The sequence below is a fragment of the Sphaerodactylus townsendi genome, linkage group LG05 (assembly GCF_021028975.2).
Source record: "Sphaerodactylus townsendi isolate TG3544 linkage group LG05, MPM_Stown_v2.3, whole genome shotgun sequence".
Lineage (NCBI taxonomy): Eukaryota > Metazoa > Chordata > Lepidosauria > Squamata > Sphaerodactylidae > Sphaerodactylus > Sphaerodactylus townsendi.
In genome coordinates this window covers 12886883-12913425 of record NC_059429.1, presented here as the reverse complement: position 1 = coordinate 12913425, position 26543 = coordinate 12886883, and the positions used below count along the sequence as shown (strand labels likewise).

The 26543-nt window shown below is 49.4% G+C and overlaps 1 protein-coding gene across 1 annotated transcript; it reads left to right on the top strand.

The window, feature by feature from the left end:
• The first annotated feature begins 4187 nt into the window (after positions 1-4187).
• Positions 4188-24869, top strand: LOC125433894 (semaphorin-4D-like). The gene is made up of 7 exons (XM_048498819.1): positions 4188-4342; positions 7336-7492; positions 10322-10544; positions 12039-12154; positions 13007-13173; positions 14136-14188; positions 23939-24869. The coding sequence occupies exons 1-7, from the start codon at positions 4284-4286 to the stop codon at positions 24709-24711; spliced, it is 1548 nt and encodes a 515-aa protein (XP_048354776.1). The 5' UTR covers positions 4188-4283; the 3' UTR covers positions 24712-24869.
• The last annotated feature ends 1674 nt before the right edge of the window (positions 24870-26543 follow it).

Here is a 26543-nt window from a genome sequence, read left to right as displayed (position 1 = left end):
CAACCCTCTGCTGGGATCCTCAAGCATTTATCACTACTACCGATACATTACCACTCTCCTAGTTTCTGGGTGAGGGCTGGAAATTGTAATGAAGGCCAACAACCAGCTAAAGATCTGGCAGCTGTGAAATCTATAACAACAACAACAACAACAACAACAACAACAATAATAATAATTTGATTTCGTAACTGCTCTACCCCAAAGGGCTCAGAGTGGTGTACATGTAAACAAAAGAATAAAACACTAAAACCCAGTGCACAAGACAATCGAACAATCATTAAAACCAAGGAATCCATTAATTAAAATAGCAGCAGTATGACCCATCTACCACTTGGTAGATGGCCCCCAGTCCCACCCTGGGAGGGGACCAACAGATGGTACATGGGCATTGAGAGCAGTGTCTTCAGGTTGCTGAATTTTAATCGTGTAAGCACAAGTTCTTCCCGAGGTTTCGCTGACCCTTTTGGTAAACTGTGAACTTATTTCACGGATCAGCTCTTTCCCAAGATCAGATAAATTAATCCGTAAATCAAGTCCTTTCTATCAGTTGACAGGTTGGATTTTCACCACGCTTAGGCTGTCAGTTGTATAACTTTCTTCCCTATCACTCTTAAGCAATTAAGGCGTTATTAGGTCAGGGAATCTAATTAGTTCCGGGAAACGGTCCCTTTATTTAAAATACAAAAGGGATATTTTCATTTATCAGGAATAACAAATTGCCCACAAAGAACCAGCCAAGATTCCTTTGCATAGCTGGATGCCTGATGTTAGTGTGTGGTGCTCCCCCTTCCACGGTGTTCAAAAATGCAGACTCTGTACTGAGGGAAACGGTCGTTTCAAAAAGAAGGGAGAGAGGGGAGACAAGCAGACATGCAGAAAATTATCATAATGAGAAAAACTGAATCCTGCATTTTTACTCATAATGCTCGCCAGGTTTAATGTTATGCCTTCTGCCTTGTTACATGGCAGATTTAATAAGCAAGAAAAGTTACAAAAGATTGTGCCCATGTAAACGGCATGGCTCAGTTGAATTTCCTACCACCAATCACTTCTTCAACTGTCTCAGATCTCAAGGGGAAATCAGATCCAAGTATGTGGAATCTCACCCTTTACATTTCTAACCTGGGATCTTCCCGATTTATCTAGGGATTACACTACTTGTTGGACACAACCCTGATCCCTTCTCTGTATAGATAGTGGCAGACTTTCTCCTGGAAATTACTAAAATGTCAGTAGATTTCCTCTTCATCCCAACATGTGTATATCCTGTATTGTATATGCTTTTTAATCTGTTTTAATTATTGTTGTACTACTGTCTATGCCAATAAAGGCTTGCTTCTTCTATTTTTACTCATGGTCATAGCCAGTGGCGTATATGCCTAGGGAGTTAGGGGCACCTCTCTGGTCCCTAGGTGCCACTGATCTGGTGCATGGGGCGCAAATCATTGGCCCTCACGCGGCATCTCAGGAAGACAGGAAGAAGTCCTGTTAAGCCTTGTCTTTCTTTCTGGCAAAACTTCCCCAGCCATGCCCATGGTCAGTTATCTGGAACATGTATGGAGCTAAGGAAGCAGGAGGGAATTCACCCTCTAAGCCTCGGCCTCCTCCCCAGCCAGCTGGCTGGCTCCTCCAAGCCCCGAAGCCCAGAAGCTGAGTAGTCTTTCTGTTCTTCCTTTCTGGGGGAGTGACAGAAGCTAACTGGAAGGCTCAGGTTGCCTTTGCTTTTATAAACTCAAGTGTGGCCCCAACCCCCCCAAGCTTATAAAAAACAAAGGCCTTCCACTGAGCTTCTGTCCCTCCCAGAGGGGAGGGTAGCTGGAAGGGGTGGGCTCTGGGTGGGGCCTCCACAAGAGGCATAGCATCTAAATGGGTTTGCCCAGAGAACTGATGTCTCCGGGCACCATTTCCCCCCCAGTACACCTCTGGTCATTGCTATACCCTAAATTTGTATGAATGTGCTTCTCTCAGAGAAACCTGGGAATTGTAGTTTGATAATGAAGGCATGGAGACTTCTACATTAAAGACCCGTGGTTCCTTTTACAGCACTAGAGTTCCCTAGGGGAAAGGGAGGATTGGATAAATGAGTTTATGAAAGCAGTGGGATGTAGATGTGCCCATGAGTACCTCTTGCTTCCAAGCAAGCACAAACATTTAAGCCATTGCTAGATTTGAGTCCAGTGGCATCTTAGAGACCAATTGGATTTGGGGGGGGTCTGAGCTTTGGCTCTTGAGAACTTCTGTTGTGCTGAAACAGTATATCCACTGCACATTTATATCCTTCTCCCAATTCACCACACCCTCTCTGTTCCCCCATTGGCTAAGGGTACTTAGAGTCACAGCTTTCAAATCTGCCTGTGTACATGTTACTCCTTAATATGTGCCCCCTTCCATATTCTTCCTGTAGGTTATAATGCAGTTTGTCATCAGAGCAGGAGGAGAAGTTAATATGTATTAGCCTACTAAGCATGGTCAATACATACAATCTGATACAAGCCTTGCTCTTCAGTCTAGTCATCCAGCGGTCTTATCTTGTCCTGCAACCCTTATCACTCATTTCCTCATTCCTAGTAGAAAACACATTTCTTGTTTATCACACTTACACCCTCAAAAATCTTGTTTCTAATGTGTAACTGGACTGGAGTTTAACTGTTCAACTGCAGAGCAATACAGTTACCCTCTGAAACTATTTACAACATTGTTTTTGAAAGATGATTAATAATGCCTGTTGTGACTTCTCTTTTGTGGCTTTGATGGTTCTTATATGTTCCAGAGCCCACCTTTGTTCACATGGCTCTTGTACAGGACAGCAGAACAAGTACAGACAGAATTTATGTGTTCTTCACTGAAACTGCCGTTGAATTTGACTACCATGACAAGATTCTGGTCTCACGGATTGCCCAGATCTGCACAGTGTGTATTTGGATGCCTAGTTTGTCAATGTGTGGGGCCAGAGGTGGGATCCAGCAGGTTCTCACCAGTTCCCGAGAGTGGGTTACTAATTATTTGTGTGTGTGCCGAGAGGGGGTTACTAATTGGGTCTGCTTTTCCATTAGAAAATTCGCATTAGGGTCCAAAAATCATAAAGTCCTGTTGTTTTCCTATATGTGGCTGGTTAGTGGAAGGTAGAAATCGGGATAATTCTCCCTGTTGGGCTGTTTTAAAAACATAAGTTTTAGCAAATATGGTAAGAGTTCCTTGTTTAGAGTAGAAGTATCCCTTCTTTGATTTCTAGAAACAAAATTCAAGCATGTTGGAAAGTATTGGCATTTGACAGGCAATCAATTAGAGGAGAAGTAGTTGTTTCCTGTTGGGCAGTAGACAATAGGACTTTGCTAAGTAATGAGTTTAAATTATGTATACAGAAAGATTACCAGCTTCGGAAATTAGGAACTTTTTTTTTTTACAGTACATGCTTTTTAGCAGTAACAGAGAAATTATTAATGCCTCACCAATGCCCGCCACTCCCGTCAGGCCCCACCCTATCCCATTATTGAGCTTAATGCCACTGTTTGAATCCCACCACCATGGGAACCTGTTACTAAAATTATTGGATCCCACCACTGTGTGGGACTCAATGGCCACGATGCAGGTTTTAAGAATGGCTCAGGATCTAAAGCCACAACCTCCTCACCCTTGTGCCCCAACCTCTGAAGGGCCCCACAGTGACCCCTGATTTAAAGCTCAACAAGCTGTCGCTGGTAGCAAACCAAGGGGTAAAATCTCCCCTCACTCTCATAAGGCCTAGTACAAGGGTCTGCAACCTGTGGCTCTCCAGATGTTCATGGACTACAATTCCCATCAGCCTTTCTCTCATTCCTCCCTGTATGTAAAACAGCGGAAATAATTCTGTGCAACCATACAGGGTTGCTGTTGTAGCCATCTGTCGTTGCCTGTTTTCTAGCTGTCTAGAAATAGAGTTCCAAGGGAGTGGGCGTAGCACTCCAAGGGGACCAAGGGATTAATGCGACATGCTCCATGCATTTCAGTCGTGGGGAATGGCGCAGGCATTGGTAGCAGGGGATTGCAGTATGCACACTTTCTGCCCTGGGCTCCAGTTTCCCTCACCGCCTCCTGGTCCAAGACCCCCCCCCCCCTTTGCCTCTTCTTTGAGATCTGCTGACCAGGCCTCCCATTGATGCATAGTATTTCTCCCTAATGCAGAGTGATCTCGGTGGGAAGCGTGTCCTCAAAAACAGATGGACGGCTGCTTTTAAAGACTTAATTCTTATCTGTTCCGCCATTCGAATTGGGAATTCCAGTTCAACGTCATTCAGGATGTCTTTATGCTCAAAGCTGCCGACGGGAGTGAGGCCACCTTTTATGGGATTTTTACCCAACAGTGGTAAGATGTTTCTTTTTTTCCCTCTTTTAAAAAAATATTTTCTAACTGTCCGTCTTGGTGCAGAGTCTGTGTTCTAATAATTGTATGTAAACTGTTAAAGGATTAGCAGTACAATGCAAAGAAAATGATTGCAGAAACTGGTTGGGTCTTCAGTCTGCATCCTGGAAAAATGAAAGGAAGAATCCATGGGTGCTTTCTAAACCTCCCAAAGAACTAAAAATATCTAACACAGGGGTCTGCAACTTGTGGCTCTCCAGATGTTCATGGACTACAATTCCCATCAGCAGCTGAATGGGAATTGTAGTCCATGAACATCTGGAGAGCCACAGGTTGCAGACCCCTGGTTGCAGACCCCTGGAAAGAGGAGGAAGAATGGGTTGTGAGAAATGTTATATAGCTTGCAGGGAAGGGGGAGAGAGGTTTTGTCCCATGGCCCATCCAGAGCTGGTAGACTCACTACTGCCCTCTGTCATTCACTTGTTGTACTGCTCAGAATTATCCTACAAGTTGGGTGGTTTGGCTGCTTCTACTCTGCCTTGACATCCAAACTGGAGTGCTTTTGCAAGGTGGTGAAGCTTCCACCCCGAGTGGCGGACTCTTATCTGGTGAACCAGATTTATTTTGCCACTCCTACGTCCCTGCTGGGTGACCTTGGGCTGGTCACAGATCACGCAGAACTCTCTCAGCCCCACCTGCCTCTCAAGGTGTCTGTTGTGGGGAGAGGAAAGGAACTTTTAAGCAACCTGGAGTCTCCTTATAGGAGAGAAAAGTGTGGTATAAATAGGAGAGAAAAGTGTGGTATAAATCCAAGCTCTTCTTTTGCTCCGCCCAACATCATGCTGTAAGCATTCCATTTCTAAGCTTTCCCCATCCTCAATTTATTCATCCCAAGGGCGGAGTGAGGGGTAACTGTGCCCGGGGCACGCGTGCCCCTGTGCCCCTGCCATGCCCGCTCCTGCCATGCCCTGGAATGCCCCTGCCATGCTCCCGTACAGGCACACACCCAGTCTGTCACACCCCCACATCCCCTTGGCGCTACGCCACTGTTTCATCCCTAAACCTGCTTCAATATTTTTGCATTAGCGTGCAGTGCATATTTACATGCAATCTATAGGGATTGGTGCAGATTTCCTGCCCTCCAAAGCTCCTGCCCATGCCTGTATCAGTTTCCCTCTGCAGAGGTGGGATCTAGCAGGTTCTCACCAGTTCCTGAGAGTGGGTTACTAATTATTTGTGTGTGCCGAGAGGGGGTTCTAATTCCGTTAGAAATTCCATTAGGTCCAAAAATCATAAAGTCCTGTTGTTTCCTATGTGGCTGGTTAGTGAAGGTAGAAAACGGAATAATTCTCCCTGTTGGGCTGTTTTAAAAACATGTTTTAGAAATATGGTAAAGTTCCTTGTGTAAGGAAAGTATCCTTCTTTTGATTTCTAGAAACAAAATTGAGTATTTGAAAGTATTAAGTATTTGACATGCAGTCAATTAGAGGAGAAGTAGTTGTTTCTGTTGGCAGTAGACGATAGGACTTGATATAATGAGTTTAAATTATGGACAGAAAGATACCAGTTGGAAATTAGGAACTTTTTTTTTTACAGTAAGAGTTTTTTTACAGTAACAGAGAAATTATTAATGCCCTGCCCCTGGAATGCCCGGCCACGCTCCCGTTGTGCCACGCCCAGCCCCATTGGCGCTACGCCACTGTTTGAATCCCACCACCATGGGAACCTGTTACTAAAATTTTTGGATCCCACCACTGCCTCTGTGTCACCAAAGGGCTTTTGGAAGCCTTTAAAAACAGCAGGGAGACCAGGGTGTACCATAGGCCGCATGCAGGAATGCTCCCCGAGATTCCTCCCTGGATTCCTTTAACCAAGGGTGAAGCTTGTACCTGCCGAGCAGATGCAAGCCTTCGTGTCATAATTAACAGTGTACTGTGAAAAACAGAGTAATGGAATGATGGCTCCTCTGATCCTCAAAATACCATCACCTAGAGCAGGGGTGTCCAACTCTGGCACCCCAGATGTTCATGGACTACAATTCCCATCAGCCCCTGCCAGCATAGCCAATTGGGACTGATGGGAATCATAGTCCATAAACATCTGGGGCACCAGAGTTGGACACCCCTGGATTAAGGCATTACATGAATCCGAGGCTGCTTGTAAGAAGCTGGGCCTGTTTTATATCCCAAGCAGTTCTCTTTTTGTCGCACAGATTATCGATCAGTTGCTGGTCGGCTTCCCGAATTGGCGAATTTTCTATAAAAAGCCATGACAGCCTACACAGTATAGAAGTGAGAGTTTTGGACTAAGGTCTGGGAGTCAGCTTCACCTAGCAGTTCCTTGTTACTGAGCCGTCCTAAGATCTGGGAGACCTCGGGAGACCACTCTGCTGTGGAAATTCCCGGAGTGACCTTGGGCCAGCTGTACTCTCTCAACCTGACCTACCTCGCAAGGTTGATGTGAGAATAAAACGGAGGAAAACAGAATAATGCAAGCCATTTTGGCTTCCCGCTGGGGACAGAGGTGGAGCATGCACGAAGTAAATGAAGTGAGTCAGCGTTTATTCCTCAGAATCTGGATCGAGCGAATGAGTTGTCTGCCATTGGAACAGGGGTTCTAAATTGCTCTCCCTGCTCACACGTTCAACTTTTTGAATGAACAAGCACTAGTCTTAGAAGAGTCCAACTCCCGCCCCCGCCAGCGTTTCTGCACGAGTTGCTAATCTAGGTGTGATTCACAAGCAGGAGGACAGCCCAGAACATTGACCTGGAGAATGCTGCTTACTGTGTCTCTCTATGATTTCCTGTTCCAGCGTTGAGCCCTTCCAATCAGTCTCCGCTGGAGAGGGCAGTTAATTCTTCTGTGTGTCTGCAAGGAATGCGAGAGAGCTTTGACCGGTTCCAATGCAGAGCTGCAAATGGACTTTTCTCTTAGAGGAAGTTGACTAAATCTGCCCCCCCCCCCCCCACCTTTTCTCTTTCTCTTTTTGATAAAAGGGGGAAACTGGACATTTCAGCTGTTTGTGCCATCGGCTCGGGAGCCATTCGAGACGTCTTTCTGAAAGGAAGCTACAAAGGCCCTCTCTCCTTGGAGCACTCCCACGTGAAGTGGGTGCTGCACAGGGGAGAGGTGCCCAGCCCTCGCCCTGGTGCAGTAAGTAGGGATGCCATCTTCCAGGAGAGACCTGGGGATCTCCTGGAATCACAGCTCATTTGCAGACTACTGAGATCAGCTCCCCTGGAGAAAAAGGCTGCTTTGGAGGGTGTATGTCATTGTACGTCAGTCATACTCTGTCAGCCTAGCCTGCCTCATGGGCCAGTCATACCCTGTCAGCCTAGCCTGCCTCATGGGCCAGTCATACCCTGTCAGCCTATCCGGCTTCATGGGCCAGTCATACCCTGTCAGCCTATCCGGCTTCATGGGCCAGTCATACTCTGTCAGCCTAGCCAGCCTCATGGGCCAGTCATACCCTGTCAGCCTAGCCAGCCTCATGGGCCAGTCATACCCTGTCAGCCTAGCCAGCCTCATGGGCCAGTCATACCCTGTCAGCCTAGCCAGCCTCATGGGCCAGTCATACCCTGTCAGCCTATCCGGCTTCATGGGCCAGTCATACCCTGTCAGCCTAGCCAGCCTCATGGGCCAGTCATACCCTGTCAGCCTAGCCTGCCTCATGGGCCAGTCATACCCTGTCAGCCTATCCGGCTTCATGGGCCAGTCATACCCTGTCAGCCTAGCCTGCCTCATGGGCCAGTCATACCCTGTCAGCCTAGCCAGCCTCATGGGCCAGTCATACCCTGTCAGCCTAGCCAGCCTCATGGGCCAGTCATACCCTGTCAGCCTAGCCAGCCTCATGGGCCAGTCATACCCTGTCAGCCTATCCGGCTTCATGGGCCAGTCATACTCTGTCAGCCTAGCCAGCCTCATGGGCCAGTCATACCCTGTCAGCCTAGCCAGCCTCATGGGCCAGTCATACCCTGTCAGCCTAGCCAGCCTCATGGGCCAGTCATACCCTGTCAGCCTAGCCAGCCTCATGGGCCAGTCATACCCTGTCAACCTAGCCCGCCTCATGGGCCAGTCATACCCTGTCAACCTAGCCCGCCTCATGGGCCAGTCATACCCGGTCAGCCTAGCCTGCCTCGCAGGCTCGTTGTGGGGATAGAATGTAGAAGAGGAGAATGATAGCAAGTCACTTTAGAAGATAGTTAGTGATGGCAAGTCACACTGTGCCATGGAGAGAAACCGATTTCCCCATGACATGTCTCTGAAGTTGCCAACGATAGATGCAGGCAAAATGTTAGGAGCGAAAACGACTAGACCGGGGCCACATAGCATGGAAACCCACAGCAGCCAGATAATAAGTTAGTTTCGGGGGCAAAGGTGAGATATAAATAATGAATAAAATAAATAATATCTAAATAATGGTGCAATCCCAGTTGTGACTGTGGTTGCTTCTACATGTTATACCCCTACAGTTTAAAAAAAAATGTTTTCACACAATGCGCTCATACTTCCGCTAACCTAGGTTTACCCCTACTCTCTCCCCAAATCTACTTCGGTGTGATCTTTCCTGAAAGATTGTGCTATACCACAGGTGTCAAACTCGCGGCCCTCCAAATGTTGCGGACTACAGTTCCCATCATCCCCTGCCAGCATGTGCTGGCAGGGGATGGTGGGAACTGTAGTCCATAACATTTGGAGGGCCGCAAGTTTGACACCTATGTGCTCTGCAGATGGGACAATGCGGATTTCCACATCTCCCCACCCACATCCAGCATCATTTCCTTTCCTGCCAACCCTTCCCTCCTGGCTTCCAGTATGCTAATTTCCTGATTGTTGAATTCATCTGACCCTCTGTTAAAATTCTCAAAGCAAATGGCCATCACCACTTTAAAAAAAACGCTGGTCCCACCAGGCTTACGCTGGAGGTAACAGTCAGCAACATGCATTACGTTTTCCCCTGGAGGCTACTGCATAGCCCAGGGGTCTGCAACCTGTGGCTCTCCAGGTGTCCATGGACTACAATTCCCATCAGCCCCTGCCAGCATAGCCAATTGGCCATGCTGGCTGGGGCTGGTGGGAATTGTAGTCCATGGACATCTGGAGAGCCAATTGGCCATGCTGGAAGGGGCTGATGGGAATTGTAGTCCATGGACATCTGGAGAGCCAATTGGCCATGCTGGCTGGGGCTGATGGGAATTGTAGTCCACGGACATCTGGAGAGCCAATTGGCCATGCTGGCTGGGGCTGATGGGAATTGTAGTCCACGGACATCTGGAGAGCCAATTGGCCATGCTGGCTGGGGCTGATGGGAATTGTAGTCCATGGACATCTGGAGAGCCAATTGGCCATGCTGGCTGGGGCTGATGGGAATTGTAGTCCACGGACATCTGGCAGGGGCTGATGGGAATTGTAGTCCACGGACATCTGGAGAGCCAATTGGCCATGCTGGCTGGGGCTGATGGGAATTGTAGTCCATGGACATCTGGAGAGCCAATTGGCCATGCTGGCTGGGGCTGATGGGAATTGTAGTCCATGGACATCTGGAGAGCCAATTGGCCATGCTGGCTGGGGCTGATGGGAATCGTAGTCCACGGACATCTGGAGAGCCGTTTGGCCATGCTGGCAGGGGCTGATGGGAATTGTAGTCCATGGACATCTGGAGAGCCGTTTGGCCATGCTGGCAGGGGCTGATGGGAATTGTAGTCCAGGAACACCTGGAGAGCCGTTTGGCCATGCTGGCAGGGGCTGATGGGAATTGTAGTCCACAGACATCTGGAGAGCCGTTTGGCCATGCTGGCAGGGGCTGATGGGAATTGTAGTCCATGAACATCTGGAGAGCCAGAGGTTGCAGACCCCTGGCATAGCCCTTCTTAGCCCAATTCTCCCCCCCTCTCTCTCACACACACACTTTTGCAGATACTAGTAACCCAGCTCTCAATAAAAGGAATATTGCAATTGTTCTCTCTGTCTGTTGTTTTCCAGTGCATTGATACTTCTGCCCGCAATCAGGGATACAATTCTTCTCTTGACTTGCCGGATAGAGTCCTGCAGTTTGCCGGAGACCACCCTCTGCTGGATGACACAGTGACCTCGATTGACCATCGGCTGGTGTTGCTAAGAAGAGGCACAACATATACTCGGCTTGTAGCAGACCGACCCATTGGATTGGATAACTCATCATACGACATTCTTTTTCTAGGGACAGGTAAGTGAGTTTCCATACCCATACCTAATAGTGTTTCTTTTAATACCTACCCCCCCCCCCCATTTTATTCTCACAACCCTGTGGGGTAAATCAGGCTGAGAAAGAATGACTGACCTGCAGTCACACTAATGAGCTTTGAGGCTGAGTGGGGTTTGAATCCGCTGCCAAAAGTGCGTTGCCTTCTCTCTTTCTGTTTCTGTATCTATCATTTTCCTTTTCTTAGGCAAAATAGTAATAAAAAAGGTGTGACATAATTGCAGGTTGTGATCCTCTGGTAGAAAACAAATGCTTTAAGTGGTGTAGTGGCTAAGAGCAGGTGTACTCTAATCTGGAGGAGCTGGATTTGATTCCCTGCTCTGCCGCCTGAGCTGTGGAGCAGAGGTGTAGCTGGGCCAAACTGCGCCCGGTGCGCATACTATATTTTCCCCCTGCGGCGCCCCCCCACGCCACCCCTGCGGGGGCGGGGGCCCACCCCACCCCTGCGGTGCCCTCCCCACCTTCCCACCTTCCCACACTTACTTTAGTTCCTTTCCTTTTTCAGAAGTTTTTCAGGCTGCAAAAGACCTGTTCTCAGTAAAACGGCCTGACGGGAACTATACTTCCCAGGAGACCTTGTGAGCCCCAAGGTCTCCTGGGAACTGTAGTTCCTCAGGCTGTTTTTACTGCGAACAATTTTCTGCACCCCCCCCCCTCCACCCGGCTTGCGCCCGGTGCACGGCACGCCCCCTGTCCCCTTGTAGCTTTGCCACTGCTGTGGAGGCTTATGTGGGGAATTCAGATTAGCCTGTACACTCCAACACACGCCAGCTGGGTGACCTTGGGCTAGTCACAGTTCTTCTGAGCTCTCTCAGCCCTACCTGTCTCACAGGGTCTTTGTTGTCAGGGGGGAAGGGAAAGGAGTTTGTAAGCCCCTTTGAGTCTCCTGCAGGAGAGAAAGGGGGGATATAAATCCAGCTCTTCCTCCTCCTTCTCCTTCTCCTTCTCCTTCTCCTCCTCCTTCCTCTTTTTCTTTTTCTAGGACTTGATAAGAGGTTAATCCTTTGCACCCCAAAAGGGCGTCAAACCCTTCCTCTGAGCCACTTCATATTCCAGTTACTTTCCTTTACTGTTGATTGTTCAGTAGTGTTTTCACCCTACCCCTGTGGGTGTTTAGGTTTAACTCTATGTGTGTATGTAAAATGCCATGAAGGCAGTTGAACTCTATGTGTTTATGTGTGTATGTAAAATGCCATGAAGTTGCAGCTGACACAGGACAACCAGGGTTTTCTAGACAAGTGAGTTAGAGGTGGTTAGCTATTGGTTGCCTCTGCATAGCAATCCCGGGATTCCTTGGGGATCTTCTAAACAAAGACTAGCCAAGTGTTTGTCGGCATCAAATACATCTCTTTTAGAAAACAATTTAAGCCACAATATCTGGGGTAGCAGCATTCCATTCAGATTAAGCACTGCTCCCTTTATTCAGGATTTAAAATATATGCTTTATTTTTTATGTAGATAGGGGCTACTTGCATAAAGCTCTCAGTGGCCGCAAAGAAATGTTCATTATAGAAGAGATGCAGCTGTTTCCATCTCCGGAGCCTGTGCAGACACTGAAACTGGCTCCTCAAAAGGTATAACATCTGTTTCAGCCTACTCAGCACAAAACATAAGAACATAAGAACAAGCCAGCTCGATCAGAGCAGAGTCCATCTAGTCCAGCACTCTGCTCCTCGCAGTGGCCCACCAGGTGCCTTTGGGAGCTCACCTGCAGGAGGTGAAAGCAAGGGCCTACTGCTGCTGCTCCTGAGCACCTGGTCTGCTAAGGCATTTGCAATCTCAGATCAAGGAGGAACAAGATTGGTAGCCATAGATTGACTTCATAAATCTGTCCAAGTCCCTTTTAAAGCTATCCAGGTTAGTGGCCATCACCACCTCCTGTGGCAGCATATTCCAAACACCAATCAAGCGTTGCATGAATAAATGTTTCCTTTTATTATTCCTAATTCCCCCCCCCCCCCGCCGCCCCCAGCATTTCAATGTATACCCCCTGGTTCTAGTATTGTGTGAAAGAGAGAAAAATTTCTCTGTCAACATTTTCTACCCCATGCATAATTTTATAGACTTCAATCATATCCCCCCTCAGACATCTCCTCTCCAAACTAAAGAGTCCTAAACACTGCAGCCTCTCCTTATAGGGATAGTGCTCCAATCCCTCAATCATCGTCGTTGCCCTTCTCTGCACTTTTTCTATCTCTTCGATATCCTTTTTGAGATGTGGCGACCGGAACTGAGCACGGTACTCCAAGTGCGGTCGCACCGCTGCTTTATATAAGGGCATGACAATCCTTGCAGACAAACCCTTCCTCTTGTTCTCCAACTCCACAGATTTCCCATTTTCGCGCTCGCGCACGTCTTGGTTTATGTGACTTTGTTGTCCATGCAGGGGAAGACATAACCGCTTGGCACTGTGTTGTTGTTTCCAGGGCCTCTTGTATGCAGGGTCTGCTTCCCAACTGGTGCAGATCCCTGTTGCAACTTGCACCTGGTATCGGTGTTGCTTTGATTGCGTCTTGGCGAGGGATCCTTACTGCGCGTGGTCTCTGCCTCTTCGCAGCTGTGTCCTGGTGGCCGGCCAACCTCGGAGTTCGCAGTAAGTTGCACGATCTCACCGAAGGACCGACGAGTGTCCCAGACCTATGTTATCTCGGTAACCATTCTGCACAGTAGATTCCAGAGCGGTAATCATGTCAGCCTGTTGCAGCTCTCATATTTCTGCATAAGCCATTTTGGGGCTTCCTTCTGGATCAAAAGGCAAGGGAGAAGTCAACCGCACCAGTAAATAAATACAGTGGAACCTCGGTTTTCGTTGCCTTCGGTTTTCATCAGTTTCGGTTTTCATTGATTTTTTCAGTGAAAAATTTGCCTCGGTTTTCATCGATTTGCCTCGGTTTTCATCGACTGGCAGTAAGGTGCAGGGGTTTGTGGAGAAAAATCACCCTGACAAAGCTGTTGCGGGCCGTGTGTGCAACTTGTTTAATGACAATGTCTTGCCCCATTTCAGACAAATCTTAAAGAGGCGTGTGTCGAGGATTGCCAGACCCAGATTGGGAAACTTCTGAAGATTTGGGGGTGGAGCCTGGGGGCAGGAGACCGGGACCTTTGGAGTACAGCACCATGGAGTCCACCCTCCAAAACAGGGGTCTGCAACCTGTAGCTCTCCAGATGTTCATGCCCTACAATTCCCATCAGCCCCTGCCAGCATGGCCAATTGCATCGGTTTCGTCCAGGGAGCCTGACCTCTGCAGTCTGGAGACGAGCTGTAATTCCAAGGGATTCCCAGGCCCCACTGGGAGGCTGGCATCCAACTCCAGGGGGTGGGGGCGTAAACCCCCAGTGCTTTAAGAGCCCCGTGTGCTGTCACCACCACCGAGGAACGTTGCCCACGGCCGCTCTCTTTGCAGGAGAATCCTTGTTTGCTCTGAGCCCTCAATTATCTCCCTGTAAAGCTCAAGGCTGAACAAGTGGGCTTTCAGAGACAGTGTTGTGCAACTTGGAATGTTTTTGAGTGCCTCTATTAAGTATTTATTTCGATCCATCCTGTTCTTTTCCGAGGGTTTTGATTCAAAGTGTCAGCGATGGCGATGCTTCTCGGTGTCCTGAAGAGGGTAGGATAATGTTTTGTTTTATATGGTGGGCGGGGGAGCGGGGAGAACGTCTGGTGAGCAATTGCTGTGCCTAAGAAGCTTGGGGGGGGGGGGTGTTATCTGAATCATGCTAAAAACCACGTGTTGCATAATGTTGAACATGTTGAACTCTGCATCACAATTCCATCACTCATAGACTCATTCCGCACATGCAGAATAATGCACTCTCAAACTGCTTTCAGTGCTCTTTGAAGCTGTGTGGAATAGCAAAATCCACTTGCAAACAGTTGTGAAAGTGGTTTGAAAACGCATTATTTTGCGTGTGCGGAAGGGGCCATATAGCTCAGATTCAAGACTGAGGTGTTTTCTACAAGGGGGGAAAGTTTGTGCTACTCTGCTGCAGCTGCTGATACTGCTGATAACCTGCCTTGTGGGCCTCCACAAGGCAGGTTAATTAGGGTTATCGAATAACACAAAAGCTGTTGTGATGGGGAAATAGCTAATACAAAGAAAGATCTTGGGGGTTGGGGCCTAGCGTACCTTTATCGTGCCAGAACGCTTCTGTCACTTTCAGTAAAAACTGGAAGCGACACCTGTGGGCCCTTTGTGGTAAAACCATGTGGTAAAGCCACTCAATAGTTTTGCCATAGAGTTTTTGTAAAAACGCTGGATCATTCACACATCACTTCTGGTCATCATAAGTACACTGGTGTGGTGCCAGCACATAATCCATCCCAACCTCCAGAAGTGACACGTTGTGCAATGCTCAAGGGATCCTTCCAGTTTCTCCCCATCTCCCTATCCCCTCCCCAGTGGCGGAGCGGCAAGGGGACGGGGGGTGCGTTGTGCACCGGGCGCACACCTGGGGGCGGAAAACTGACCCCGGCCCCTCCCCCTTTTCCTTGTGCTCCCCTGCAGCGCCCCCCCTTCCCACATTTAGCTTAGTTCCTTTCCTTTTTCTAGTACTTTTTCAGGCTGAAAAAAAACCCAGCCTATTTACAGTACAGGCTCAAAAATGGCCTGAGGAACTACAGTTCCCAGGAGACCTTGGGGCTCACCAAGGTCTCCTGGGAAGTATAGTTCCTCAGGCAGTTTTTAGCCTGAACTGTGAAGAGGCCGCTTTTTTAGGAACTAAGGTAAGTGTGGGAAGAGAAGGGGCCGGGGCAGGGGGACCACAGGGGGGTGGAAAAAACACACTGCTCCCCGCATTGGCCCGACTCTGGTGCGAGACGTGCTCTTGCTTTCCTTGGGGGAAAGTAAGAAGCATGCGTGGGGTAAGAGGGAGCACGGTGGGGCAAGAAATCTTGGCCCGCCCTGCCTCTTCTCTCAGCCAGCCACAGAGAGGATGCGCGTCAGGACAAGATCTTTTGCCCCAACATGCCGCAAAGAGAAAGCGCGTTGGGGCCAGATTTCTTGCCCCAACACGCTTCCGGTCCCACCGCACGCCTCAGTGCTCGTGGATAATCAGCCGTGATAATTTATTTCTCAATTGTACAAAGCTTAACTTAGAAACAACCCTCTAGCACAGTGGTGGCGAACCTCTGGCACTCCAGATGTTATGGACTACAATTCCCATCTGATGATGGGAATTGTAGTGCATAACATCTGGAGTGCCAAAGGTTCGCCACCACGGCTCTAGCAAAACTTTCCTGGTCTACCAAGTGAAGGCATCAGAAACTGGTTCACTCTTATTGGCCTTAAAGAACACTTTCGAGTGCAGATTAATTTCCCCCCTCTACATTCCTTTACGCCGCTGCCGCTTCATTGTTTTGACGAGCTGAATGTTTAAGGATATGGCTGCACAGTCACAATATTGAGTAATGCTAACCTGAGATGAACCAACCTGCTTATATTGTTCCTTTTGAAACAAGAAATATGTCACTTTGGGAGTGTGACTTACGTATGATAGAAGAATGGCTGTAATCTTGTTCGCTGGTGTGGAGGAGCTTATGCCAGACATAGGTCAATTGGAATGAAGACGAGTACATCAGAAATACATACCACAATGTCCCCTTTCTTTTTTCCTGTTCTCTCTCTGATATTATTCATCATCGTGACATTGAAATCATGGTCTATAATTAATTCATCACCTGAAAAAGAGACCAGAGCTCTTTCACTTCCTTTAAGGAAACCTCCATTGTCCATGTTTAGTGAAATTTACTTAAAATATAACTGAAACGAGGTCCCTCCCTTCTGTAAATAGAACCTTGGTTTCCTTTCTGTTTAAAAAAAAACTTTGCTTTTTAAAATAGAGAGATTTGGGGAAATTGGGACAATCTCACCATTTATTATTAGTGGGTCAATATTTAATATCTCTAACAAAGCTTCCCTTGTTCTAGAATTGTCAAAGGTTACAATGAGATCTCTGCAATTTCTTCTTGTCCTATTTCAGAATGAATTCTGATTGCCGTATCACCTTTTACATCATCTCAGTAATCATAACCACGAATGCATGCTGCTGGTAGGGGATGATGGGAACTGTAGTCCAGAACATCTGGAGGGCCACAAGTTTGACACCTATGCAAACAGAGACTCTGAATATTGTTTCAGATTTCCCCTGAGGTCATTTCTTTCAGCCCGCTGATTTTAATGCTTGGGAGAAAAAGGTTCTATTCAGTTTCTCCGTGTAATTTTATAAACTTATGTCACATTCCTTCAGTGATGGTGATAGAAAGTGCTGCCATTCAGAGGCGTAGCAAGAGAGGAAATTGCCCGTTGCACTGGAGTGTCTTCCATCCCTGTCCTGCCCCGCGCCCGGAATGCCCTCGCCATGCCCCCACAGGGGCACACGCCCAGTACATCATGCTCCCCCCGTCCCCTTGGAGCTACGCCTCTGCTGCCGGTGGGTTTTCAAGGCACAAGACAAACAGAGGTAGTTTGCCAATGCCTGCTTCTGTGTAGAGACCTCGGAGATCCCTGGTGACCTCCCATCCAACTACTAACTAGGAGCAAACCTGATTAGTTTCCAAGATCTGCTAAGATCAGGCTAGCCTGGGTCATCCAGGTCATGGCATCCCTCTATTCATTATCTTTTTTTTCTGAACTAAAAAGCCCCAAACACTTTACTGTTTCCTGATAGGGGACATCTCCAACCCCCCTGGGCTGACAACCCCTGTTTCTACTGGAGTCTGCCCTCATTCTCACCCTTGTGATTCCAAACCCTGTGCCAAACAAAAATGCCACACATTCTGAGCTCGTTTCAATATTCCCAAAATCCCGCAAGCAAAGGACAGAGCTTGGAACCTGCGGAGAATGGCCTTCTGCTCCACAATTTCCTCTGGAAGTTTGCTGTACTTGTCACAGGGCTGGCAAGAGGAGTGGGCTGGGCCAGCCGCTGCTATGCAAAATGGTTTCTCAGTCCATGACAGTGGCGTACCACCCATTGGGAAAAGGGGGCAGTTGCCCAAGGCACAGAAATTTTTAGTCAGGTGGGGGCGCCTGATTAGTAAGCCCCACCCACTCTGGACAGTGGCCCACAAAAGAGGCAGGAGGACGGGGGAGCTCCACCTCCGGTGAACTTGGGCTGCTGGGGCCGTCCAGGAAGTGAGTGCCACAGCTGGACTGCTCCGCCCATGGGGGGGCATCAAACTCAGGTTTTGCCCAGGGCTCCAGTTTGCCTAGGTATGCCACTGGTCCATGAGGCACTGCAGGAGGAACAGAACTGTGTCAGCAGACATGTCCTGTAAGCAGAGGATCCATCCCGAACCAATAGCCACTAATCCCAGCCGGGAGTGTCTGCTAAGGCTTAGCTGAGATGCATTGGCCCATTATGCATGAAACGCTTACCTCGGGGCCCATCTCTCTGCAGTGTGCTTGCAGTCGGATCTCCTTGCATTTCTCTGTTTACATGCAAGGAGGAACTCTTGCCACAGACCTTTCCTGCAGAGAACTCTTCTGGGCCTCGTTCCCTTAACTCCATCCTTAAAGGCACAGATCTCATTACAAATCTCAAGATTGCTGGCTTAACCCTTTAAGCTGCACTTATATCGATATTACTGTTCCAAAAATAATGCCCCCCTACAATGAAAGAGGCAAAGCAATTCCCTGGACCACAGGCTACTAAAGAAGAGGACCGTCCTAGAGCTGATACTCCCCCCCCTCCCCTTTCCTCACACACACACACATACACACTTCCTGCTGCTGCTGTTGCAGGAGGACAGGGAGACTTGTTATTTCCAAGCATTCTTTGTTAGTACTATATTGATATCTTGATATATCAGTATGGGAATGCAGAGATCAGTGTGTTTTGGCTAACCCTTTGTGAGTGAACTTCTTTTTCTGTGACTTGAAGCAGCCAGCAACATGGAAGTGGGGGGGGACCAGGGGGAAGGCGTGGATGGTAGTGCAAGGGAGTGGGAAGGCTGGCCGTGGGTGGAACTGTGCTCACTGGCAAATCTGTCCTACACTGGTGGCAAAGCAAATTAAAATCATGCTAGAAGTGGTCTCACTTGCCACAGAGAGAACGGAAAGTGAATGCAGGGTTTCAGGAAATATGTCCATACAAGAAATCTTGCCCCATGGGACATTTGCCCCTCTTGCACAGCAGACTCCTTGTGCATAATCAGCCATTGATTGCACCCTCCCACAGCTCTGGTCCCAAGCTTTGCAGAAGCAGGAGAAACTATCTAGGAATCTCACAGGCCGTGGTTTGAACTGGCATCGCCTGCCAGCACTGATGTCTCCAGCAGGTGGGTGGAAGCAGCATCTCTCCTCTTCAAGCAGAGTGTTCCCTTCTCCATGGTAACTGCAACACGACAGCCTTTCTCCCTCCCTCCCCTGCCCTCTGCATACAGGCGGCTGCCCTGCAGAGCCCTAGAAATCTCGCACACAAAAGGCCACAGTCAGCTTTTTGCCTGGTAGCTAGCAGATCGCTCACTGTTCCAGCCTCCTCCGCAAGACAGTTTTTCAGTCCTCAGCAGAGTGGGGGCTGACGTCTAAACCTCAGAGGCAGCAGGCTCGAACTCGGTGGCCTGTCGGTAACACAATAATTATCAGATCGGCCCGAGAACATTGCTGCCCATTTAAGTCTTTCCTTTTTATATCTTTAGAAATCTTGTACACGGCAGAGACGCCGGGACAGAATGCAGGATCTCTGCTTTTTCATCTGCTTTTGCTCCGGGAATTGACTGTTTAAATACCCACCCGCCCCCCACCCTGAAAGAGAGGCCGATAGAAGTTACAAGCCCAAATTATTCCCGCCTCCAGATAAAGGGTGTGAAGCAAGCGCCAGAACATTCCTGTTTCCTTTCTGGAGCCGTTATCGCAGTCGCTCTGTGTTGAATTTTTAACCTTGGGGTGAACCCAGGGGATTCCCATGTGCACGGAAGCAGCGAACACTGGCGGGATTGGCTGCCACATCTTATCGCAAAGCCTCCCGCGCTTACGCTGCCGAGCGGTGCTTCCGTGGGGCTGCAAATATTAAAGAGCAGAAAAATGCATTAAATTTTAAGTGGCCGCAAACCACAGCGCACGTGTCAGCTGTGCTTCCCAAACTGCAAGGGGAGGGGGGAAACGAACTGAAAATCCTCCCTTTTTCTTTCTCTGAGGGCCACCACAGTGCTTCTTGTACTGAAAGCGTGGCAATGTGGTTCTCTGGTGAGGACTAGAAAGGCCCAGTTCAAAACGCCACCTAGCCAAGAAGTGCTCTGGACGACTGGGAACCGGGCCAGACAAGTGCTTTTAGCTTAATTTGCCTCAGGCCGTCGAGTTGCAGCTGCAGTACAGTGACCCAAAAGGGTTTTCAAAGAGATATCGAAGAGATAGAAAAAGTGCAGAGACGGGCACGGAGGATGATTGAGGGATTGGAGCACCTTTCTTATGAGGAGAGGCTGCAGCGTTTGGGACTCTTTGGTTTGGAGAGGAGACGTCTGAGGGGGGATATGATTGAAGTCTATAAAATTATGCATGGGGTAGAAAATGTTGACAGAGAAATTTTTCTCTCTTTCTCACAATACTAGAACCAGGGGGCATTCATTGAAAATGCTGGGGGGAAGGATTAGGACTAATAAAAGGAAACATTTGGTGTTTAGAATATGCTGCCACAGGAGGTGGTGATGGCCACTAACCTGGATAGCTTTAAAAAGGGCTTGGACAGATTTATGGAGGAGAAGTCGATCTCTGGCTACCAATCTTGACCCTCCTTGATCTGAGATTGCAAAGGCCTTAGCAGACCAGGTGTTCGGGAGCAGCAGCAGCAGCAGCAGAAGGCCATTGCTTTCCCATCCTGCAGGTGAGCTCCCAAAGGCACCTGGTGGGCCACTGTGAGTAGCAGAGTGCTGGACTGGATGGACTCTGGTCTGATCCAGCAGGCTCTTTCTTACGTTCTTATGAGATGTTGAGAGGTGGTTTGCCATTGCCTGCCTCTGCATAGGTGGTCTCCCATCGAAGGACTAGCCAGGGGCGACCCCACTTGGCTTCCAAGAGCTGATGAGATTGGGCTAGCCTGGCTGTTCAGGTCAGGGTGAGAATAAAATAGTGGAGGGGAAAACTGTGTTCTTCACCCTGAGTATCTTGGGTAGAATTTAACTGAAATAGACCATGGTTCCCCAACATGGTGCCAGTGGGCACCAGGGCTCCCCACAGAAACCTTTCTTGGCATCCGCCAAACCAGTGTTTCCCAACCTTTTCGACATCACGGTACCCTTGACCTCACTCTTCACATCTCATGGTACCCCTGCCATCCCCTCCACCTTCCCCTCCCAGTGCCTGCTTGCCAATCCCTACCCCACACCTTCCCCTCCCAGGGTGAAGGGAAGCACCCGGGGGGGGGGGGGGATTGGCTGGTGACCTTGCAGCAGGCCCTGCCTCCAGGGCCAGCTCCATGTCCTTGCTGGCGCTGGCGGGAGACACCACAAAAGTGTGGGAGGCCGGTAGCGTTGCCACGGTACCCCTGGGACATGCTCACGTCACCCCAGGGTACCCTGGTTGGGAATCGCTGCACCAAATGTTTTGAGAAAGCGGGAGGGGATGGATCTTCTGACTGGCCATCGAAGACCTGATTGGCTGTGCAGATTTATACAAGTGGCTTGGTCGGCAGCTACCACCACAGCAGAAGGATCTACACCAGGAGTCTGCAACCTGCGGCTCTCCAGATGTTCATGGACTACAAATCTCATCAGCCCCTGCCAGCACAGCCAATTGGCCATGCTGGCGGGGGCTGATGGGAATTGTCGTCCATGAACATCTGGAGAGCCGCAGGTTGCAGATCCCTGATCTACACTGTGTGACTGAACATCAGTGATATGCAAGAAAACATCTTAAAACCATTATTTCACTTTGAAAGGCAGCTTATTAAACCGAGCTGCTGACTGAAACAGGAAGAGTGACTATTGGACTTACTCATGACCTCACTCCATATGATGTTGTGGTTGGCTCCACCTCCTGTAGCCGCCATTTTGTGGTCGCACCCACCCTCCAGTGTCAAAATTCCAAAGGTGCCTGAAGGCTCAGAAAGGTTGGCTACCCCTAGAATGGACTTGCAGTGTTCAGAAAGACACTATGCACACATGCACAGTCGGCAAACACTGTGATCTCCTTGCAGATTGCCTGTTATCACCAACATGCTGGTGCAGCCTATGTGGGAATTTCATCAGTGGCGTATTTGCCATGGGACAGGGCGTACCCTCTGTCCCCGGGCACCACTGATCTGGTCACATGGGGGGGGCGCAAAATCAGCGCAAAATCAGCCCCCCATGTGACCAGGAAGTCAGCAACAGGAAGTCCTGTTGTCTTCTGACACTCTTGGCCCCGCCCATGTCGTCATCAACATGGGCAGAGCCAAGGAAGCCAGAGGACCCCCCCAAACCTCACCCTCCCCTCCCAGCTGAGCCGGCAGTCCTTTCTGCCCTCCAGAAGCAACTGGAAGGCTCTGTGCTGAGGCCTTTGCTTCTATAAGCTTATACAAGCAAAGGCCCCAGCATGGAGACTTCCAGTTGCTTCTGTCCTCCCCAGAGGGGAGGGCAGAAGGGACTGCCAGCTGCCGGGTCCGAGCTGACAGCAGGGAGGGGGCAAGACTTGGGGGTGGGGCCAGGGGTGGGCCTCAACCCAGGTATAGCCGGGGGGGGGGGCGCCCGGAGAATGGATGTCTCCAGGCGCCATATTCCCCCGGCACACCTCTGAATTTCATCATGTGTGAAGCCACCTTGAGTGAATTGTATATTTCTTGGGTTCTTCTGCTCTTTGCATAGAATCTTTTCCATTTTTTAAAAATACACCAAATATGCCACCTGAATCCCTTGGAAGAAGGGTGGGGTGGAAATCTAGTACACCCTTAGACACTTTTTGGCCCTCAAAGTTGCTTGCCACACTGTAGGGGAAAAGTGGATTGAGTTTCATGGAAGCTCGAGGGTTGAATAAAGTCTGAGTGTGTGAGAAGTTTGCTGAAGCTTGTCTTAAGATTCAGGAAGTACTGAAAGATGGCTTTGGATGGCTCAGTTCGTTGCTCAGTGCAGGAAGATGATTGCTGATCACTGCTTCGAAACAACAGTGTGTAAATAGAAGCAAGGTTTTGAGAAATTGGCCATGCTGGCAGGGGCTGATGGGAATTGTAGTCCATGAACATCTGGAGAGCCAGAGGTTGCAGACCCCTTCTGCTTGGCTATCACATGGCTAATAAGCTACTAGAGAGCATGTGCAGAGAAGAGAACAAAGAATATATACCTATATCCTGCAAATGTATCTCATGCCGGGTCAGACTGACCAGTAGGGGTCCATTACCTGGTCACTGACTTCTGACCTCACTAGCTAATTAGAATGCACAACATTAACTCCTTCATTACTGGACTGTGTGACTGGCACTTGCCAAATCCCAACAGGTTGCTACTTTACGGCACTTTCTGCCACAACAGTGTGAAGGAAGTGGGAAGGCAGAGCTTTCTCTTCCTGTTCTGTAACACTAGAATTCAGAGTCACTTGCTGTAGATGATGGAGAAAAGGGTTCACAACAGGGAAGGGAAAAGTGCATTATCACACCACATAACATTAACCCGTGCAACACACGGCTGAGGGATTATGGAGATGGCCACTCGCACAGGTGACTTTACAATTTGGCAAATTCATAGAGGAAGAGTGATCCCTCAATAGCAATTAGCCCTGATGATTAAATGGAACCTCCGTATTTGAAGGCAGCATACCTGAGTGCCAGTGGCCGGGGGTAGGGGTGGGGTGCTTAGCCTCTGTGCTACTTGCAGACCTTCAGGAGGCATTCGATTAGCCGCCGGGGAAGCACAACACTGAATCCTTGGCCTGACCCAGGAGAACCCTTCTGATATTCTGAGTGTGACAGGGAGCCAATGCCAGTAGCGTACCGCCCATTGGGCAAAGTGGGTAGTTGCCCAAGGCACAGAAATTTTTAGTCACGTGGGGGTGCCTGATTTCTAAGCCCCGCCCACTCTGTACGGTGGCCCACAAGCCACCAGTGGCAGAGCAGGAGGACGGGGAGTTCCGCCTCCAGTGAACTTGGGCTGCTGGGGCCGTCCGGGAAGGGTGAGTGCCGCCACTGGGCTGCTCCGCCCATGGGGGGGCATCAAACTCAGGTTTTGCCCAGGGCGCCAGTTTGCCTAGGTATGCCACTGGCCAATGCCGAAACTAGGGGCAAAGACACAAGCATTAGCTGCATCCAGGGGCATTTGTTTTCAAGGCAAAGACTGCATCAATACTGCTTCTGTCGTTCTTGTTTCCCTCCTGAAAGGGAAGGTTGGCCTGATCACAGATGGGAGGAAAGAAGAGGAGCTGCACAGCGGCTATAACCACACTGTTTTTGTTGCTTTTCAGAAAAGAAGCTCCCGAGGAAGAACCCGTTCATCCTTGGCAGCAGCCTGTACTTGAGATGCACCCCCCTTTCCAACCTAGCAAGCTCCATATGGACGCGAAACCAGAGCCTCTTGCCGGTCCAAGAGGGCAAATACCTATTTCACCCAGAAGGGCTGGTCGTCTTCAGCCTGACTGCTGCCGACGCCGGGCTCTACGAGTGCCAGTCCGTTGAGAAAGCTAACGGGAAAGAATTTCTCAGCATTATGGCCTCCTATCTCCTCTATCCTCAGCCAGAGAGAGTTTCCCCTGTCCTCGAGCGAGCTCCTTCCCACCAGACACGTGGCGATTCAGCAGTGACAGACAGTAGTAGGTTCCCAGCACTTCCTCAAGTGAAAGACCCAGGTAGACAAGAACAACTGTCAAAGATCCAAGGACCGTCCTTTATTTTATTGATCGTGGGCTCTGTCTTTGCCTTCCTTTTCCTTTCTTTGCTGGCATGGAACGTTTACAAGGGCCACCTGTCAGTGCCCTGGAAAGCCAGAGACGGGAGGCCCACAACGGCCAACACAGACGGTTCGGCAAACCTTGATCGTGGGTCGGGACAGCGGGACTCGACTCAGAAAAGCTCAGAGCCACGTGCCGTCCCCTCCACAATCAGTGAATCGGCCCCGCTGGTGAGCTCTTCTGAAGAGAGACGCAGCGTGAAGGTAAAACGTGGCACCAGCCTTCCTGCGAGGCCGACTGTCTTTAACTTTCCAAGCTGCGTGGTCACGGAAGAGGACAGTGAAGTTTGAAAGCATCGTAAAGGGAGTTTGGCAGCCTCTAATTCCAGTGCCCTGATGTCGTGCGTGCAAATGCTTCTTCGGCTTCTAGTTGTGCTTATGCGGGGGTTTTTAACTTCGCTCTCCCCACCTTTCCAGAGAGTTTTGAAAAATAAACGTTTTTCCTCAGAGCAGGAAGTTTCTACCAGCCTTCTTTCTTTTAAAGTCACATTCTGAAATATTGTGTTTCCTGCTCTCTCAGGCTGGACTTCACCACTCTGGGAAGATGGTGACGTTCAGTGGGCATTTATGATGGCTTCTCTTGCTTTTTCATTTATATCTACCTTCTATACTTGCATATAAGTCTACTTTTTCGGCACATTTTTTGTGCCGAAAAAGCCCTCCTCGACTTATACGCGAGTGAGGGTCCCACTTAATTCTTGTGTGGCGTTCCCCCTCTCCCGTCTTCGCTCTCTCCTGCCTTCTTCTCTGCCTCCCCCCTTTCAGCCGCTTTCTCAGCCTCCTTCTCTGCTTCGCTCTCCTCTGCCTTCTTCTCTGCCTTCCCCCTTTCAGCTTTCTCAGCCTCCTTCTCTGCTTCGGCCTCCTCCTCTGCCTTCTCTTTCTCTGCCTCCCCTTTCAGCCAGCCTCCTTCCTCTGCTTCAGCTTCCTCCTCAGTCTTCTCTGCCTGCCTCCCTTTCAGCCGCTTTCTCAGCCTCCTTCTCTGCTTCAGCTTCTCCTCTGTTCTTCTTTCTCTGCTCTGCCTCCCCCCCTTTCAGAGTCAGCTCTCAGCCTCTCCTCTTTCTCTCTGCTTCACTCTCCTCTGCCTTCTTCTCTGCCTCCCCCCTTTCAGCCACTTTCTCTGCCTCTGCCTTCTTCTCGGCGGCGGCTGGCTACTGGCTCTCGGCAGGTGACAGCCAGTCGACCTGGGTGAGCTGGACAAGCTGCGGGATGGAGAGGTCGGTGGCAGAGACCTTGGGATTGGTGAGATGGGGGGTCAGTGGCAGAGACCCCCAAATAGCACCCAACCATATCTATTTTTAGTTTTGAAATGTACCAGTAGCTGCTGCATTTCCCACCCTAGACTTATACTCAAGTCAATAAGTTTCCCCAGTTTTTTGTGGTAAAATTAGGAGCCTAACCCACCTCATAGGGTTGTTGTGAGGAGAAAACAGAGGCGAGGAGAACAAACTTAGCTACTTCGGGACCCCACGGCGGGGGGTGTGTGTGTGTTAAATGAATGCAGCAAGCTACTTTCTTGGGCTCACTCTGCTCTGCTGCCACCAGTACCCAATAGCTTAAATTTGACTCGTCCCAGAGACACCTTGAAAAGTAGAGCAGGGAGCACCCTCAACCTGTCAGTGGCAGGCTATCTAACATCGACGGCTCTTTTTAGAAACTAATTATTTTGCACGTTGTGGATTAGCTTAATTGGGTCGGAGGGAATTGGGACGGGAGCAGAGGGTGTTCGAGGCCTGGCAAGTTGTGCCTTCCCTGCTTTTCCTTCTACGATGAATCAACGCTGCAGGGCCCAAGCCAAGACTGGGCAGCAAACGGGGACCCCTGTTGCTCAAGCTTTTTACCGATTTGCTCAGGTGGACTGTGGGTCTGTGGAGTCAGTCAGAGGCGTAGCTACAAGGGGGCCAGGGGGTGCATGTCGCACCGGGCTCGCGGCTGGGGGCAGCAAAAATTTCAGGTTTGTTTTTTGTATTTTTTAGTGTTTTCAGTTTTTGGCCTGCAGGGGGCACAGTCTTTAGGCTAACAGCACCAAAATTTCAGAGAGTTTTCAGGGGACTCTTCTAATGATACCACCCAAGTTAGGTGAGGTTTGGTTCAGGGGGTCCAAAGTTATAGACTCCCAAAGGGAG